At 38.6% G+C, this 15953-nt stretch overlaps 1 protein-coding gene across 2 annotated transcripts in view; it reads left to right on the plus strand.

Moving 5' to 3' along the window:
• The first annotated feature begins 4058 nt into the window (after nucleotides 1-4058).
• The window catches only part of ASB4 (ankyrin repeat and SOCS box containing 4), an 85041-nt gene continuing 73146 nt past the window's right edge, over nucleotides 4059-15953 (plus strand). For both annotated transcript variants that reach the window (XR_008717579.1, XM_055589764.1), the window contains exons 1-2: nucleotides 4059-4308; nucleotides 15448-15747. Coding sequence is in view for 1 of the 2 variants with exons in the window: in XM_055589764.1 (XP_055445739.1) it covers nucleotides 4122-4308; nucleotides 15448-15747 (487 nt within the window). In the remaining variant the exon portion in view is untranslated. The remainder of the gene's footprint in view (nucleotides 4309-15447; nucleotides 15748-15953) is intronic.

Consider the following 15953-nt stretch of genomic DNA (forward strand, 5'->3'; position numbering starts at 1 on the left):
AAATAGAGGAAAACAATGGAATGGGAAAGACTAGAGATCTCGTTAAGAAAATTAGAGATAACAAGGGAAGATGGGCTCAATAAAGGACAGAAATGATATGGACCTAACAAGCAGAAGATATTAAGAAGAGGTTGAAAGAATACCCAGAACTACACAAAAGAGATCTTAAATAACCCAGATAATCATGATGGTGTGATTGCTGGACCAGAGCCAGACATCCTGGAATGCCAAGTCAAGTGGGGCTTGGGAAGCATCACTACAAACAAAACTAGTGGAGGTGATGGAATTCCAGTTGAGCTATTTCAAATCCTAAAAGTTGATGCTGTTAAGGTGCTGACTCAGTATGTGAGCAAATTTGGAAATCTCAGCAGTGGCCACAGGACTGGAAAAGGTCAGTTTTCATTCCAATCCCGAAGAAAGGCAATGCCAAAGAATGTTCAAACTACCGCACAATTGCACTCATCTCACATGCTAGCAAAGTAATGCTCAAAATTCCCCAAGCGAGGCATCAACAGTATGTGAACCAAGAACTTCCAGATGTTCAAGCTGGATTTAGAAAAGGCAGAGGAACCAGAGATCAAATTGCCAGCATCTACTGGATCTAGAAAAAGCAAGAGAATTCCAGAAAAACACCTGCTTCATTGACTATGTTAAAGCCTTTGACTGTGTGGATCACAACAAACTATGGAAAATTCTTAAAGAGATGGGAATACCAGACCACCTGACCTACCTCCTGAGAAATCTGGATGCAAGTCAGGAAGCAACAGTTAGAACCGGAGACTGGTTCGAAATTGAGAAAGGAGTACGTCAACGCTGTGTGTTATCACCCTGCTTATTGAACTGATAGGCAGAGTACATCATCCAAATTGCTGGCCTAGATGAAACACAAGTCGGAATCAAGATTGCCAGGAGAAATGTCAGTAACCTCAGATATGGAGATAACACCACCCTTATGGCAGGAAGTAAAGAGGAACTAAAGAGACTTTTGATGAAGCTAAAAGAGGAGAGTGAAGAAAACTGGCTTAAAACTCAACATTCAAAAAACCAAGATCCAGTCCCATCATTTCATGGCAAATAGATGGGGAAACAATGGAAACAGTTAAAGACTTTATTTTCTTGGGTTCTAAAATCACTGCAGATGGTGACTGCAGCCATGAAATTAAAAGATGCTTGTTCCTTGGAAGAAAAGCTATGACAAACCTAGATGGCATATTAAAAAGCAGAGACATTACTTTGCCAACAAAGGTCCATGTAGTCAGACCTATGATTTTTCCAGTAGTCATGTATGGATGTGAGAATTGGACTATAAAGAAAGCTGAGTGCCAAAGAATTGATGCTTTTGAGCTGTGGTGTTGTAGAAGACTCTTGAGAGTCCCTTGGACAGCAAGGAGATCCAATCAGTCAATCCCAAAGGAAATCAGTCCTGAATATTCATTAGAAGGACTGATGCTGAAGCTGAAACTCCAATACTTTGACCACTTGATGTGAAGAACTGACTCACTGGAAAAGACCCTGATGCTGGGAAAGATTGAAGGTAGGAGGAGAAGAGGATGATAGAAGACAAGATGATTGGATGGCATCACAGACTCAATGCACATGGGTTGGAGCAAGCTCCAGGAGACAGTTAAGGACAGAGAACCCTGGCATGCTGCGGCCCATGGGGTTGCAGAGTTGGATTTGACTGAGTGACTGAAGAACAGCAACAAATATCAATCAATAATTACTGTAATTCTACTTGAGTCACCTCTGTGGACATAAAAGGTATAGTTTCTTGTTTGCAACCAAGCATAGTGCTAAGGACATTGTAAACAATCGTGAATAACCCTTTATTCATTTATTCATTCATGCTGGGCACTCAGGGCAGAAGAATGATTTTGTTGCCTACTTTATGCAATCTATAATTCTGTGGTTACTCTGAATTACCAAGTTATTGTTATTAATATGTTCAGTACAGAAATACATTTTATCACAAATGCACGTTATGCTCATTGTAGATGACTTCAGAAAATAAAGAGATAAAGAAGAAACAGGTGTAATTTTAGCACTAGGAGATAAAAGCCAATGATATTTGGAAAATGATGCATGCATACAGGTTTTTCTTCCCATATGTGCATTTAGTACACATTTTTATACATAATATACATATATACAAATTATATAAGTATATACAAATATATATTAATACATTATATATAGATATTTTTAAAGATATTTATACTACATTTATTATTTTATAAATTGTTATCTCATAGATATTTTAAAATAAATATCTATCTAGTCATAATGACCTAAAAATATTCCATTATATGTATATGCCATAATTTGTTTATCAGAGTTTTTACTGTTGATCACTTATATTGCTTCTGTATTTTTTACTATTATTAACAATACAATCATCCAAATATACAGTTTTATTAATTTGTCCATCTGCTTTTTCAGGACAAATACTTTACACTATGTAAAGCTTGAAGTTTTATCTCCTTGAAGATTTAAAATTAAGAATATTAACAGAAATTTTAAATGTTAAAAAAACAAAGCTGATCTACAGTACTAGAAGTCAAGATAATGGTTGTTCTAGAGGGTCAGGTGAGTAGAAGGTGACATAAAGGGGGTTTGAAGTGTATACTATTTCAAATATATACTATTTTTTGGTTGAACCTGAAGGTTGGTTACAGGGGTGTGTTCACTTTGAAAAATTCAACACACTTACGACTTGTCACTTTCTACTTTGTTACATTTATGTTGTACATCAATGAAATAAGTAAAAATATTATGATTTGCATCCATATTTATATACTTATACATACATTTTAAGAAATGAATACTATTACCTTTTTAAATTTTTTAAAATTTATGTTACTAATTATACTACAGAAAGTTTACACCAGTTCTGACTCCCACAGACAATATATAAAATGTGATTTCTTTGTGTTCAGATTAACACTGTCATAATTTTTCTAATTTGTAGTGATGCATACATTTAAAAATTGAGTGTTTTTCTCTCTTACTTTATGTTTGGAAAATTTTCAAACTCATAGAAAAGTTGAAATAATATAACAGTATCTGAAATATATAATTTTATTATATAATAGTAAAAAAAAAATCATGGTCATCTTAAGTCCCTCATTAGATTTGCCAACTCTTAATTTTTTGCCACTTTTGCTTTTTCTGTCTCTACACACTCATTTCACTTGCTCACTCATGTATCTATGCATGTATGTATGTGTGTATATATACATATATATGCATTTAATTTTATACTTCTGAATTATTTGATAAGAATCTTTAGACACCATGACAGTTTACCCCTTAAGAATAAGAATATTCTTCTACATAACCACAATACTTCTACCACACCTTAAAAAATTAGCAATAACTCTATTATCAAGTAACATTTAGTCCATATAGTCCCACAACCATACCAAGATAATCTTTTCTAACTGATTTTTTAAAAATACAAGATTAAATAAAGTTTACTCACTCATTGCATTTAGCGGCTTTGTCTCTTTAGTCTCTTTTTAACCTAAAATAGTCCCCTACCACCATTACCCTTCCCCGCTTTCTTGCATGATGTTGGAATTTTTAAAGTCTACAGCACTTGATAACCTTCTGTTTGCTTTCAAATGTGTAGGACCGTGCTTGATTTTGCAGGCTCATATTGCAAAATTATTATAGGTTTTCAGAAGCACATGTATCAGCAACTGTAATAAATTTTCATTTGTGGCTATTGGTTAATCATTGACTCTCCAGTTGGGCACCAGATGTTTTTACAAAGGGGGAAAAAAGCATTAAGAGCCTTTAAATCTTACACTATTACTCTGATTGTACAAGAAATAATGATGACATTTCAGTCTCTGAAATACATTGCCAGGATTTCCCTTCATATTGACACGACATGTTATTCAATGAATTAGTAAAGAACCAGTTTAAAAGACCTGCGAGTGCAGTGACAGCCAAGAAGGATATTTTGAAGTTTGAAATGATCCCTATATAAATAGAACGGATCAGCATAACTTTGGGATAAAATTAGCTGAGAGTTTGTGGGCTCTGTAGCATGTGCCTGTTTGGTTGGTGCTGCTTGCCTGATAAAGCACAACAAAGCTTCCAGAGAGACAGGAAGGATGGACGGCGCAGCTGCCCCTATCACGAAATCTGCAGCTGCCAAGTTAGTTAAGAGAAATTTCCTTGAGGCTCTAAAGTCAAATGACTTCGGAAAATTGAAGGCCATTTTAATCCAAAGACAGATAGATGTGGACACAGTTTTTGAAGTTGAAGATGAGAATATGGTTTTGGCATCTTATAAACAAGGTAAAAAATTATAGGTGTAATTGTAAAATCGATAGAAAATGGATTTTTTGTTTTAATGTGCACCATTAGTCATCCAAGGTAAACTGGTAGCTCTTATTGTTTCTTTAAATATATGTTTAAAAATTATTTCTAATATAATAATTTCTTTCTCTTTAAACTAGACCAAATCAGGAGCTGATATATGTATATATGAATATATTGTTTTCTTTACTTTCCTTCTCTTTTCTTTCTATATCCCTGTGCCTGGAATTTGAAATCTTGGATAAAAATATTTAGTAATGCAGTTTTCTTCTATTTCTAGCTTTTCTTCTTCCTATAAGTGCATAAAGCTTCTCTAGATTATGGCTAAATAGATTGCTGAAATCTAATCCAGTCACTATGACTGGCTTGGGAACAGGCTACTAACTTTGTGTTAACAGGGCCCTTAAAGATATATCATCTCTATGTGCACTTGAAGGAAAAAGGATTTTTGCCCCACTTGGAGGGTTAATAAATGGGTAAGGCTACATACACCCTGATGCACCTTTATGATCCTTGTCATTTTAATGAGTTTTCAATTCAAGTAGAAAAGGTAAAACCAGAAAAGCCAAAAAGTTACCTTTTTTTCTGTGAGTATAGTGAAAGCTTAAAATTGTAGATTTACTTATTAAAGAGTACCTACCTTATGACGAACTAAGGATAAGAAAAATTAGAACCAAATTTCTTTTATCAAGGGATTTTCTGGAACCCATGCTTAATAACTCAGAAATAAATTAGAAGTGAGCAGACTCTGATTTCCCAAATCAGCTAGTTAATGGGGGAATTTGAGTAGCGAGGCCATCTGGTGAGCAGACTGCAAACAAACACCATGTTCAACATCACTTCTGTTTAAACAAAATAGAGGATAAGGTCTTGTGTGCAGCATTGAGAGAGAGATAGCAATTGGTTTTTTATGTTTAAAATACTTTCTGTTTGTATATAAATCATCAGCATGATCAATTTTCAGAAATGAATACTAATGGTATATATTTCTATATTAAAACACTGTCAGTTCTGAAGGAAGCATGGAATAGCTGAAGCAAGTTAGGGTTTATAATTTTTACTTGAGGATTTTATTATAAATTGGCATTGCTATTTTGACTGGAAAATAAGGAAGGGGTCTGCGTTTTCAAAAGTGGTTGATAGACGCTCTGTCGAGAAGAAAAAGTGTATACTATATGATTAGATTACTTTCATCTTATGTATTTGTTTAGTGAAAGACTTTCTGAATGCCAAATACATTTTAGGTATTTTTAAAAACTTATATTTAAGCCTAGAGTAAAATAACTTACATCCAAGTCAGCAGGTAATTCGTGTGACCCTGAATTGTGAAAACTGCCTTTCCTTATCTCCTGAGCATGCCAAATTGCGTAGATCATGCAAAGGTTCTGAGGTGATGAGAAAGGGAGTTTTAGAGGCAGTTTACAGAGAAGGATGCTGTTTCTCTTGCTTCCAATGGTGTCATCATCCTTGAACGAGAAAAAAATGCACTTTAAAATCTTTCTGTCCATATGAGCCGACTCTCTATGGTTTTCATAGAACTAAATTTTCATTCGATCTAATGGGTGTTTTCATAGGACTGTGGGGATGGGGCTTTCAATTAGACAGAAAGCAAATTACACTCTCTGGTTTGGGGGAAAAAACCAGAGCCGTTCCATTCCTATGCATGCCAGGTGAATGCAAGAAATGATAGAATTTGTGGTCATATCCTCAGAGTTTATGCAGAAAATCATGAGTGTTTGTGCACATGTGTGCATGTCCACGTGTACCTATAGAAAGAAATCCACTTACTCTCTGTTTAATATGAATATGGGTATAAGACTCTGTCGCTTCAATCTTAATCCCATTTTCTTCAAAGTTTCTTCAGATATTTTCACTTGGCTTCCAGCCTAATTATGAAACCTTTGCTTTTAGTCACGAATGGAAATGAAGCATAGAATCCTAGTTGCTAGCCAAGCAAAGTAGACCTAAGTGGCTATATCAATTTCTAAGTCACAGAGGAATTCTCAAGGACTAGTGTAGTGCTGAACAGGTTACACTGGTCGTTTGTTATTTAGTTAGAATTAGTTCCTTTCTGAATAATTCTGATGAATGAGACCCTTTTCTGTGTGGCCCTGAGTGGTATGTGACTGGATTAAACTTTGTGAGACTTTATTAAATCACAGCAGACTTCTTGGATGTTGAATGCTGTTGAATTGTTATGCGTTAGTTTTTTATTTTTTAAAGCACTTTTGAAAAGTTCTACAACAGAAAAGTGTGCAAATCGTAACTGTGCACTTGATTAATTTTCACAAAATGAACAAACATCTGCAGCCAGCATCCAGATGAAGAAATAGAATGTTACCAGCTTACTCTTAAAGTGTGGCAGTCTTCAGGTTTTAGCTGCTCAGTCACTCAGTCATGTCCGATTCTTTGTGACCCCATGGACTGTAGCCTGCCAGGCTCCCCTGTCCTTGGGATTCTCCAGGCAAGAATACTAGAGTGGATTACCATTTCCTTCTCCACAGCTTTTAGTTATTTTTGGCTTAATTGGCATGACAGTGTATAAAATCTAGAACATAATATGCTTCCTTTAAATTTGGTTTGTGTAACTAGTAATGGAGTCTATACTCAAGGTTTGATTGTCCTGGGGAAGATCAACAGTGGTACAATTAATCCCAAATAATTTTTGTTTCTTTTAGGATATATTGTAGCACTTTACATAAAATTTTTTAAAGTGACCACATTTTTACCTAAATTATGGTATGTTTAAGCCAGTATGAAAATCACTTTACATTTTTTGTAAAGGCAACTCAGAAATCTGTTGGTGAAGAAATCAACTTGGAATCTTAACATTGCAACTCCAGATCCACAATCTAAATGGTATACCAGTAATCAAAAATTGACCTCCTAAGCAAGTGTAAAGTATGGACCTGGTGAGGAAAGTAGAGCAAAGTGTCTGGAAATTCACTTCTGCTGCCCTGTCTCGTTGAGCAGCTTCTCTCACCTGTGAGACTGAGAACAGATTTAGAAGCTAGCTTCTAGCTCCAGATGGTGGATCCCACCTAGCCCCAGCCCCTAGTAATGATTCTTTTAAGAAAGACTGTATTTATTTATTTATGGCTGTGCTAAGTGTTCATTGCCGTACAGGCTTTTCTCTAGTTGCAGCAGGCAGGGGCTCCGCTCTAGGCGCAGTGTGCGGGCTTCTCGTTGCAGTGCGGGCTTCTCTTGTTGTGGAGCATGGGCTCTAGGGCTTGTGGGCCTCAGTACTTGTGGCACATGGGCTCGGGAGTTGTGGCTCGGGGGCTCTAGAGAACAGGCTCAGTAACTGTGGTGCATGGGCTTGGTTGTTCTGCAGCATGTGGGATTTTCCCAGACCAGGGGTGGAACCTATGTCTCTTACATTAGCAAGCAAATTCTTTAGCACTGAGCCACCAGGGAAGCCCAATGATGATTCTTGGAGACATCTCGTTCTATTTTTTCAAGTATTTTAAGCTTCATAATCAAGTCTTCAGATAAAATTATGTTTTATCAATTAAAAATATGTGTCTAACACTTTGTAAAGCAAACATTCTGGTTGGCATTTGCATTATCTCCTGGAGAATGACAGATATATGGGTCTTAAAATGAAAACAAGTAAGCGAAATGACATCTACCAGCTGACCACTTTAAAATGGGAATGATGTGAAGTAAAGTTAAATAACGAACAACTCTTAACTCCCAAATACAATAAACAGTTGAATAGTTAGGAGATGTCAATGATATACTTTATTATGAGTGAAGCACACAACACTCATAGTGAAAACAGGCCTCTAAGAAAACTCAGAGTTATTCTCAGTTGGTGATCTCCATACTGGAAATGTGAATATCCATAAAGCTGTTTCCAGAGATTTTTCTCACCGCATGTTTTGATTCTCCTTCAGGTGTATGAGCCTTGGCTCATTAATGTTACAAGAGGAGTATCATACTTATCTCTTTGGTATGAAATTCCCTAGTCAGCAAGGTTAATCAGAATCCTTTTATTAATCAGTATAATGCACTTTAAGTACTTCATTTATGGCCCACAGTCACAGTTTCTTTGGTTGATAGTCATGCTTTTAATTAAAATAGCCAATGACTGATTTCACCGAAAAACTTTCTGGCAGGTAATCTATCTACTAAGTAGCAAGAGCCTTCCAAATATCTTGAAAGCTCTTATTTTCACTCTGTTAATGAGTAATCTTCTTATCACCTAATTTTCCTGTCTGCTAGAAATTCACTCTCCGGCTTTCTTATTGTCATCCTAGGGTTCTTTTCCTTTCTTAGATGTTCAAACATTTTTCTTTTAAATTTTACATTGCAAGCTTACTTTTTTTTTTTTCCCCCTCTCCAGGGGGAACTCTGAGATTTATCCTGAAAATATTAGCTATTAAAAAATAGCCAGGAATTGTGCTCCAGTCTATAATCCATCAGGACTGTGTAAATACGTGGACAGAGCAGAGCAAATGTCTGCTAATCCAGCCATGAGCATCGTGTGTAACCTTTGGCTGTAATAACAGAGGCTTCTCATGTGTGGGGTTCTTTGGACTCAGATAACATTATAGCTGAAAACTGTGGCAGATCTAGGGCTTAGCTAAAGGTTTACCAGAAATGTGTACATCCTCCCAAACACTGGAGCAGAACCAACCCCCTCTTTCAAAAGATGGCCCAAATATTTCGCTCCTTACCCTCTTTCCTGAGCCAGCAGGTTGTCTACTGAATGACTCTGGTTTCTGATTTAAATTAAACACACATACAAACACACATGTGAGAATTGGTCTGCATAGTTTTGTAGCAACATAACTCCATTCCTTTACAATTTTTGCCTAAAAGTGATATCGGTTTGGAGGTAGACTGCATGTAGCTTTCAGATCATTGATGGCAACTTAGAGATTTGTTGTTGCTGTTCAGTTGCTAAGTCATGTCCGACTTGTTGCAACCCCATGGACTGTAGCACACCACACTTCCCTGTCCTTCACCATCCCCTGGAGTTTGTTCAAACTCATGTCCATGGAGTCAGTGATACCATCCAACCATCTCATCCTCTCTCATCCCCTTCTCCTGCCCTCAGTCTTTCCCAGCACCAGGGTCTTTTCTAGTGAGTCAGCTCTTCGCATCAGGTGGCCCAAGTATTGGAGCTTCAGCATCAGTCCTTCCAATGAATATTCAGGGTTGATTTCTTTTAGGATTGACTGGTTTGAGATTTGGGGAGATTAATTATACAAACATGGGCACTTCCTGCTACTTAATCTCTGCAAGATATTTATCCTCATCTGTAAAGGGGAAGCTTTGTCAAGACACCCTCTTAATCTGCATGCTGATTATCTACAGTGTTATGAAGGGGAAATTATATAAGCAGATTATGTGTCTTAGTCTGGGAAAGGTAAAAAAGTAACTATAGATGCTGTAAATCCAAGTGGGCATGGCCTGTATTTGAGAGTTCTTTCTGGGATTTTTGCCTTGGAGAAAGAATCTGCATTTTCATCTCTTTCCTTCTCAGTTAAGCTCCTTGCTCAGGCAGAGCAAAGCAGAGGGCATCACTGCACATAGACTGCAGACCTGGGGTGAGAACCAAGTGGCTTACATTAAGGGGAGGCAGTACCTTCCTTACCTCTGGCTCTATCAAGGGCTTTGTTCCTGGGTTTTCCTCCCCGCCACCCTCCAACACCTCATCCTGTGTGCAGTCTGAGCATATAGTCAGAGGGCAGCCTGGCCTCTGCAGAGGTGAGCAGAGGGAGCCCTTTGAAAGACAAGTGCTGAGAGTGCATCACATTCTGAATTCTGAAGCCCTAGGACAATTCTGCTGTGGAAAGAAGAGAAAGTGTGAAAGAGACTCTGCCCAGTTAATTAACTGTATTTCCGTCATGCTGTGACCATTGGGGGTCACATTTTGGAGGAGAGATTTTGATCTCTTGACATACCAGCATTGACACCAGGGCGTTAATAAGTGCTGCATCACTGTGGTGTTTGATTATGGCATCACTTCATGTTTGTGAGTGTGGGTATGGGGGAAAGCATACTCCTGTTTGTTGCTACAGTGACCCGTGGCCGCAGCCTCATTGAAAGTGGAGATTGTATGTGGGTGGCCTCTTTGCTGTGGGCTGCTGCTTTCTCTGTAGTGGGCTTTCCTGCTTTGCAAGGGCTTGAATTATCCAGAAACTCTGCCCCACTACGCCCTCCCCCACCAAAGTTCTTCAGTGCAGCTTCAAGATACACTGCGAGGGACCCTGGTCTGCATCTGACAATCTGTCTTCTTCCCAATCTCTCCACTAAGCTCCCCTGGGGTACCAGCTCAGGCATCTTGCTGTCACCCACCTACAGGAACATTCTTAATGCCCAGGTTCCTTTCTAAGAGAGGTGAGTTGTAGGTGCAGTTTGATTCAAGGAGTCAGCTGAATTCCAAGACCTGGCCCTCTCTGAGCCCAATTTACTGGTTAATGGGTATGATTATGGGAGACACAGATGTAACTGACTAGAGGCCAAGGATGGCTGATTCATGTAGTAAACAGGCAGGATAGATTCTCTAGGTGCTATTGGGAATTTAGGGGGAAGAAAAAAAATCAACAAGCAAATGTATTTCCATATCAAAGTGTGACATACTACAGATGAATTCAGAATCTTCTTTCTTTCCTCATGATTTGTGAAGCTGGGTTGGCACTACACCTAGTCTGATTCCACAAAGACAAAGACAGATGGAAACCCTGCATCGCAGATACCCTGAGTCCGTTAGCTTGGACTGAAGCAGGCATCTTATGGCTCTAGCAGGCTGAAAAAGTGGCAGTTTTCTCATCTGCAAAATGAAAGGCTTGGACTGGATAACCTTCCCTCCAGTGCTAACATTCTGTGTTTCTTTGATTTTACATCAAAATGGTGTTTTCTTAATCAGCTCTCTGCTGCTTCCTTTCTGAGATCATTTTTCTTCCCATTGCAGAAGCAAACATGAGTTTCCAACCAGTTGCTGCGTAGAGCTGCCTAATCTTTGCTGCTAATCGGCAGGCAAAACACATTCTGGTTTTCAGATCCAGAACCAGCTTATTTGCAAGAGAGTTAGAAGAGGCTGTCCTTTGCCAATTGCTTGTAGAGGAAATTTGAGTATTAAGATGACTAGGTGAATTGAGAGAGTAACACTGAAACATATACATTACCATATGTAAAATAGACTTGTTGTTAGGTCGCTCAGTTGTGTCTGACCCTTTGCGACCCTGTGGATTGCATGCAGCACGCCAGGCTTCCCTGTCCTTCACCATCTCCAAAGGGAATTTGCTGTATGACACAGGGAACCCAAAGCCAGTGCTCTATGACAACCCAGAGGGGTGGGATGGGGATGGGAGGTGGGAGGTGGGAGGGATGTTCACGAGGGAGGGGACATATGTATACCTATGGCTGATTCACGTTGATGTATGACAGAAACCAACACAATATTGTAAAGCAATTATCCTCCAATTAAAAATAAATAACTTTTTAAAAATGGGGAAAGTTAAATCATGTCATCGGCAAAAAAAATCACAAAAAAAGATGACTAGATATTGGTGTTATGTGATTCATTCCTTATCAAAAGCAGGTTGCATACCATTATAGCTTAATAACTATGCTTGGAGCATGGATTTGGCATACACAATTAAATGGAAATGTATATATGGATACATGCAAATGTATTGTATATACTTATCTGCATATCTATATGTGCATGTCTGTTTGCACACACACACAAACATAGGCACAGGGTTGATCCTTCCCAGCCCAGACTGTCTGTGACACTATTTGCCTCTGCCAGGGAAATTCCATATCACCAAACACCTTCCCTTTTCAGTGTCTGAAATCTGGAATTAGTATCTTAGAACTTAATTCTTTTGTATGAATACAGATTCCTACATAAGTTCAGATAATCCTAAGAAGGTCATACTTTAAACAATCCTCAGTCTATTAGACCTTCGTGTAAATTAACTTTGGATTTCTTTTTAAAGAACATCTTTGGATAAGGGAAGAGATGGAGAAAGAGAAAGTGAAATGATCCTAGAATTTCGAATGAGATGAAGAGATTAAAATGTGTGTGAGAGGGAGTGTGTGTGAGTGTGTGTATGTGTGTGTATGTGTATGTGTCTGTCTAGGTTGGAGGGAAGGCTGTAGAAAAACAAAATGAGCTGAGAGTATTCATTCCCTTAGGATTAATCAGCATTGTACATGACCTCTTTAAATTATTTCCCCCCCCTGGACAGGGGCACCTAGTTTGTTTTAATTTTATTTTTATAAATAGTAGTACACACACAAGGGACTAAATATAAAAGCTCAAAGGGAGCATTCAAGGACAAGTAAATCTATGTTATTGTCCCCCAGCCCAGTTCTTGGAGGCCACCAGTGCAACCAGTTCCTTGTGTTGGGTGTTTATAAATATTTTCTTACATATTAGCATTTATGCACACTCTTCAGCTCCCTGCTTATCTCACTTGATAATGTATCTTGAGATTTTTCCATATCAGTATACATAGGACTGCCCCCTTCTTTATGATAGCTGTATAGTGTTCCACGGTGTGGATGTACATGCTTTATTTAAACAGGTCCTATTGATGAAGATTGAGGCAGTTTCCTATCGCTACCCATTAAGAACAATGCTGTAGTGCACTGTATGTTGTCCTGGGTCAGGTTGCCGAGATCCATAACTCCCAGGAACTTCGTACTCTTCATAAAGAGTTCACTGCAAGTAGTGTTGCTGGGAGTTGTGTAATACAGTGACCCTTATATGGCATTTCACACATGAATGAATGTACTTGCAGGATAAATACCCAGGAGTGGCACATAGGTAGCACTTTCCACTTATATGAGAGAATTTTAATACCTGATCACCAGGCTCACCTTTAATGTGGTCATCATTTCTGAGTGCCTTGCAAATGCTCATTTTTGTTGCCCAGAAGTGCTCACAATATTTTAGATTTATTCTGATTTCATCTATCAGTGAAGAATACAGCTTTTACTTCTTTTGTTCTGGGTGCTACAGTTTTATTAATGTAGTTAAAGATTGTACCTGCTTTTGGGCAGCTTTATCTCAGTGTTGGCTCATTTTGAGATTATTGTCAACTCAAACCCCTAGGTTTTTCCTCAAATAAATTACCATTAAATCATAATCTTCCTATCTTGTACTTGTATAGTGGAATATTTTTACAACCTAAAAGCAAACTTCTGATTTACTGAAGTTAAAATGTATTTTGTTGTTTCAGCCCTAAGTTTCTTCTGAGCTGTCAGGTTATATCTACATCTTCAAATTGCCATGAAATATTTCATCTTTCTGTACCTGTTTTTCATTCCCCACTCATAATGAGCATGATGCCATGGCTCTGGGTATTGACATTGAAAAAAAAATGTTTATAAAGTTATCTCTGATGAGCCTAGAGCCTATTACACAGAAAGAAGTAAGTCAGAAGGAGAAAGACAAATATTGTACATTAACTCACATATCGGAGAAGGCAATGGCACCCCACTCCAGTACTCTTGCCTGGAAAATCCCATGGACAGAGGAGCCTGGTAGGCTGCAGTCCATGGGTCGCTAGGAGTCGGACAGGACTGAGCGACTTCACTTTCACTTTTCACTTTCATGCGTTGGAGAAGGAAATGGCAACCCATTCCAGTGTTCTTGCCTGGAGAATCCCAGGGACAGGGAAGCCTGGTGGGTTGCCGTCTATGGGGTCACACAGAGTCGGACACGACTGAAGCGACTTAGCAGCAGCAGCAGCAGCAACTCACATATATGAAATCTAGAAAGCTGGTACCAATGATCCTGTGTACAGGGCAGCCAAGGAGACACAGACATTAAGAACAGATTTTTGGACTCAGTGGGGGAAGGAGAGGGTGGGATGATTTAAGAGAATAGCACATTACCACGTGTGAAATAGATGGCCAGAGGGAGTGTGATGTGGGAAGCCAGGGCTCTGTGACAATCTGGGGGGATGGGGTGGGGAGAGAGATAGGGGGCTGTTGAGAAGGGAGAGAATACTCGGTATGCCTATGGCCAGTGCCTGTTGATCTATGGCCAAAACCATCGCAATATTGTAAAGTATTATCCTCCAATTTAAATAAATAAATTCAAAAAACATAGACACACAAAGTTATTTGTGTTACAGCTTGTCAAGATGGCAATTTTGGGACACTTGGAATAAAGGACTAGCTCAGTGTTTAGAAGTCAGAGGTAAGAGGGAAAAAGGAAAGAGAAAGAGAAAGAAGAGGTGAGAGAGAGAGAGGAGTTGGGGCGGGGCGGGGTGGGAGAGTTCCAATAACTAATGGGAAAAATTTAAGATCTCAGTTCTAGAAACAACTGTGGTTCTCCTGGCCAGTTAATTTGTGTATATGCTTGTGCTTGCAGGCATCGTTAATTGTGTGACACGTCATGTTTTCCTGTTTATTTTGGCTGTGGGGAAGTTCAGAGGAAAATTTACAGTGTGGTTCTAGTGTATGGAACACAGTTAACACAGTTTATATTTATTTTGGGCACCTATCTGACCCAGGACCTCTTTTTACTTTCCTACCTTATTTTTCCCATTGCTCTTATTTTGTAGATCACTTTTTAAAAATCTTTTGTGTAAAATTTGTAAGCTGCTGTAAATTCTTTAATTCTTCTTTGGAAAGAGGTGTTGTATAAACTGATAGGCAAATAAAATCTTGGTGTGACAAATATTCTAAAGACGTCAAATACATTCACACCTTAGCTTGACAGCAGCAACAACTAGAGGGGAAAAGCACTGTGATGGAATGAAAATTACAAGCTTGTAACAGCTTTGAAATCACTCAAGGTAATGATTGGGAGTTTAAAAAAATTCTTTAATAAGCATCTCATGTAAGATAAAATGCAATCACATAAATGAAGTCTCAAACAGAAATACTTTGGACAGGCAGGAAGGTAAAGTAAACAAAGGAACAAGATAACAGGGAATAGTAAAGACAGTGAGAACTCGAGAGCCCCAGTCCTGTTTAAATAACCCAAAGAGGCTACTAAGCTAAACATTAGCAGATCCAACAGGTGCTAGTTACAAGTTCCAAATAGTTCCCCCAGTTTTATAAATGTGTAGAAGTCCCCACTAAGCAGGGAGATATCCTAGGCTAATCCGAAGCTAAGCTTTCTTTCCCTTTCTTTTTCAGGTTATTGGTTGCCTAGTTACAAATTAAAGTCTTCCTGGGCCACGGGCCTGCATCTCTCTGTCTTGTTTGGTCACGTGGAATGTCTTCTGGTGCTCCTGGACCACAATGCCACGATCAACTGTAGACCCAATGGGAAAACCCCTCTTCACGTGGCTTGTGAAATGGCCAACTTGGATTGTGTTAAGATCCTCTGTGATCGTGGAGCAAAGCTCAATTGCTACTCCTTAAGTGGACACACAGCTTTACACTTCTGTACAACTCCAAACTCCATCCTCTGTGCCAAGCAGCTGGTTTGGAGAGGTAAGCCTATCTGGGTGGCTGACCTTGTCATCTACTTGCGTGGTTATGATTTTGGAAATTGGTGATCCTTACTTATATCAGGCAATGTAATTAATAGTACATATCTCTATGCATAAAGCCTAATCTGGGGGCCCTAGAAATACATAGAGAGATGGATGGTTGTGTTTGCCCAGGTCCTTTAGTGATGATCGCATTGAAATCTTACT

The sequence above is a fragment of the Bubalus kerabau genome, chromosome 8 (assembly GCF_029407905.1).
Source record: "Bubalus kerabau isolate K-KA32 ecotype Philippines breed swamp buffalo chromosome 8, PCC_UOA_SB_1v2, whole genome shotgun sequence".
Classification (NCBI taxonomy): domain Eukaryota; kingdom Metazoa; phylum Chordata; class Mammalia; order Artiodactyla; family Bovidae; genus Bubalus; species Bubalus kerabau.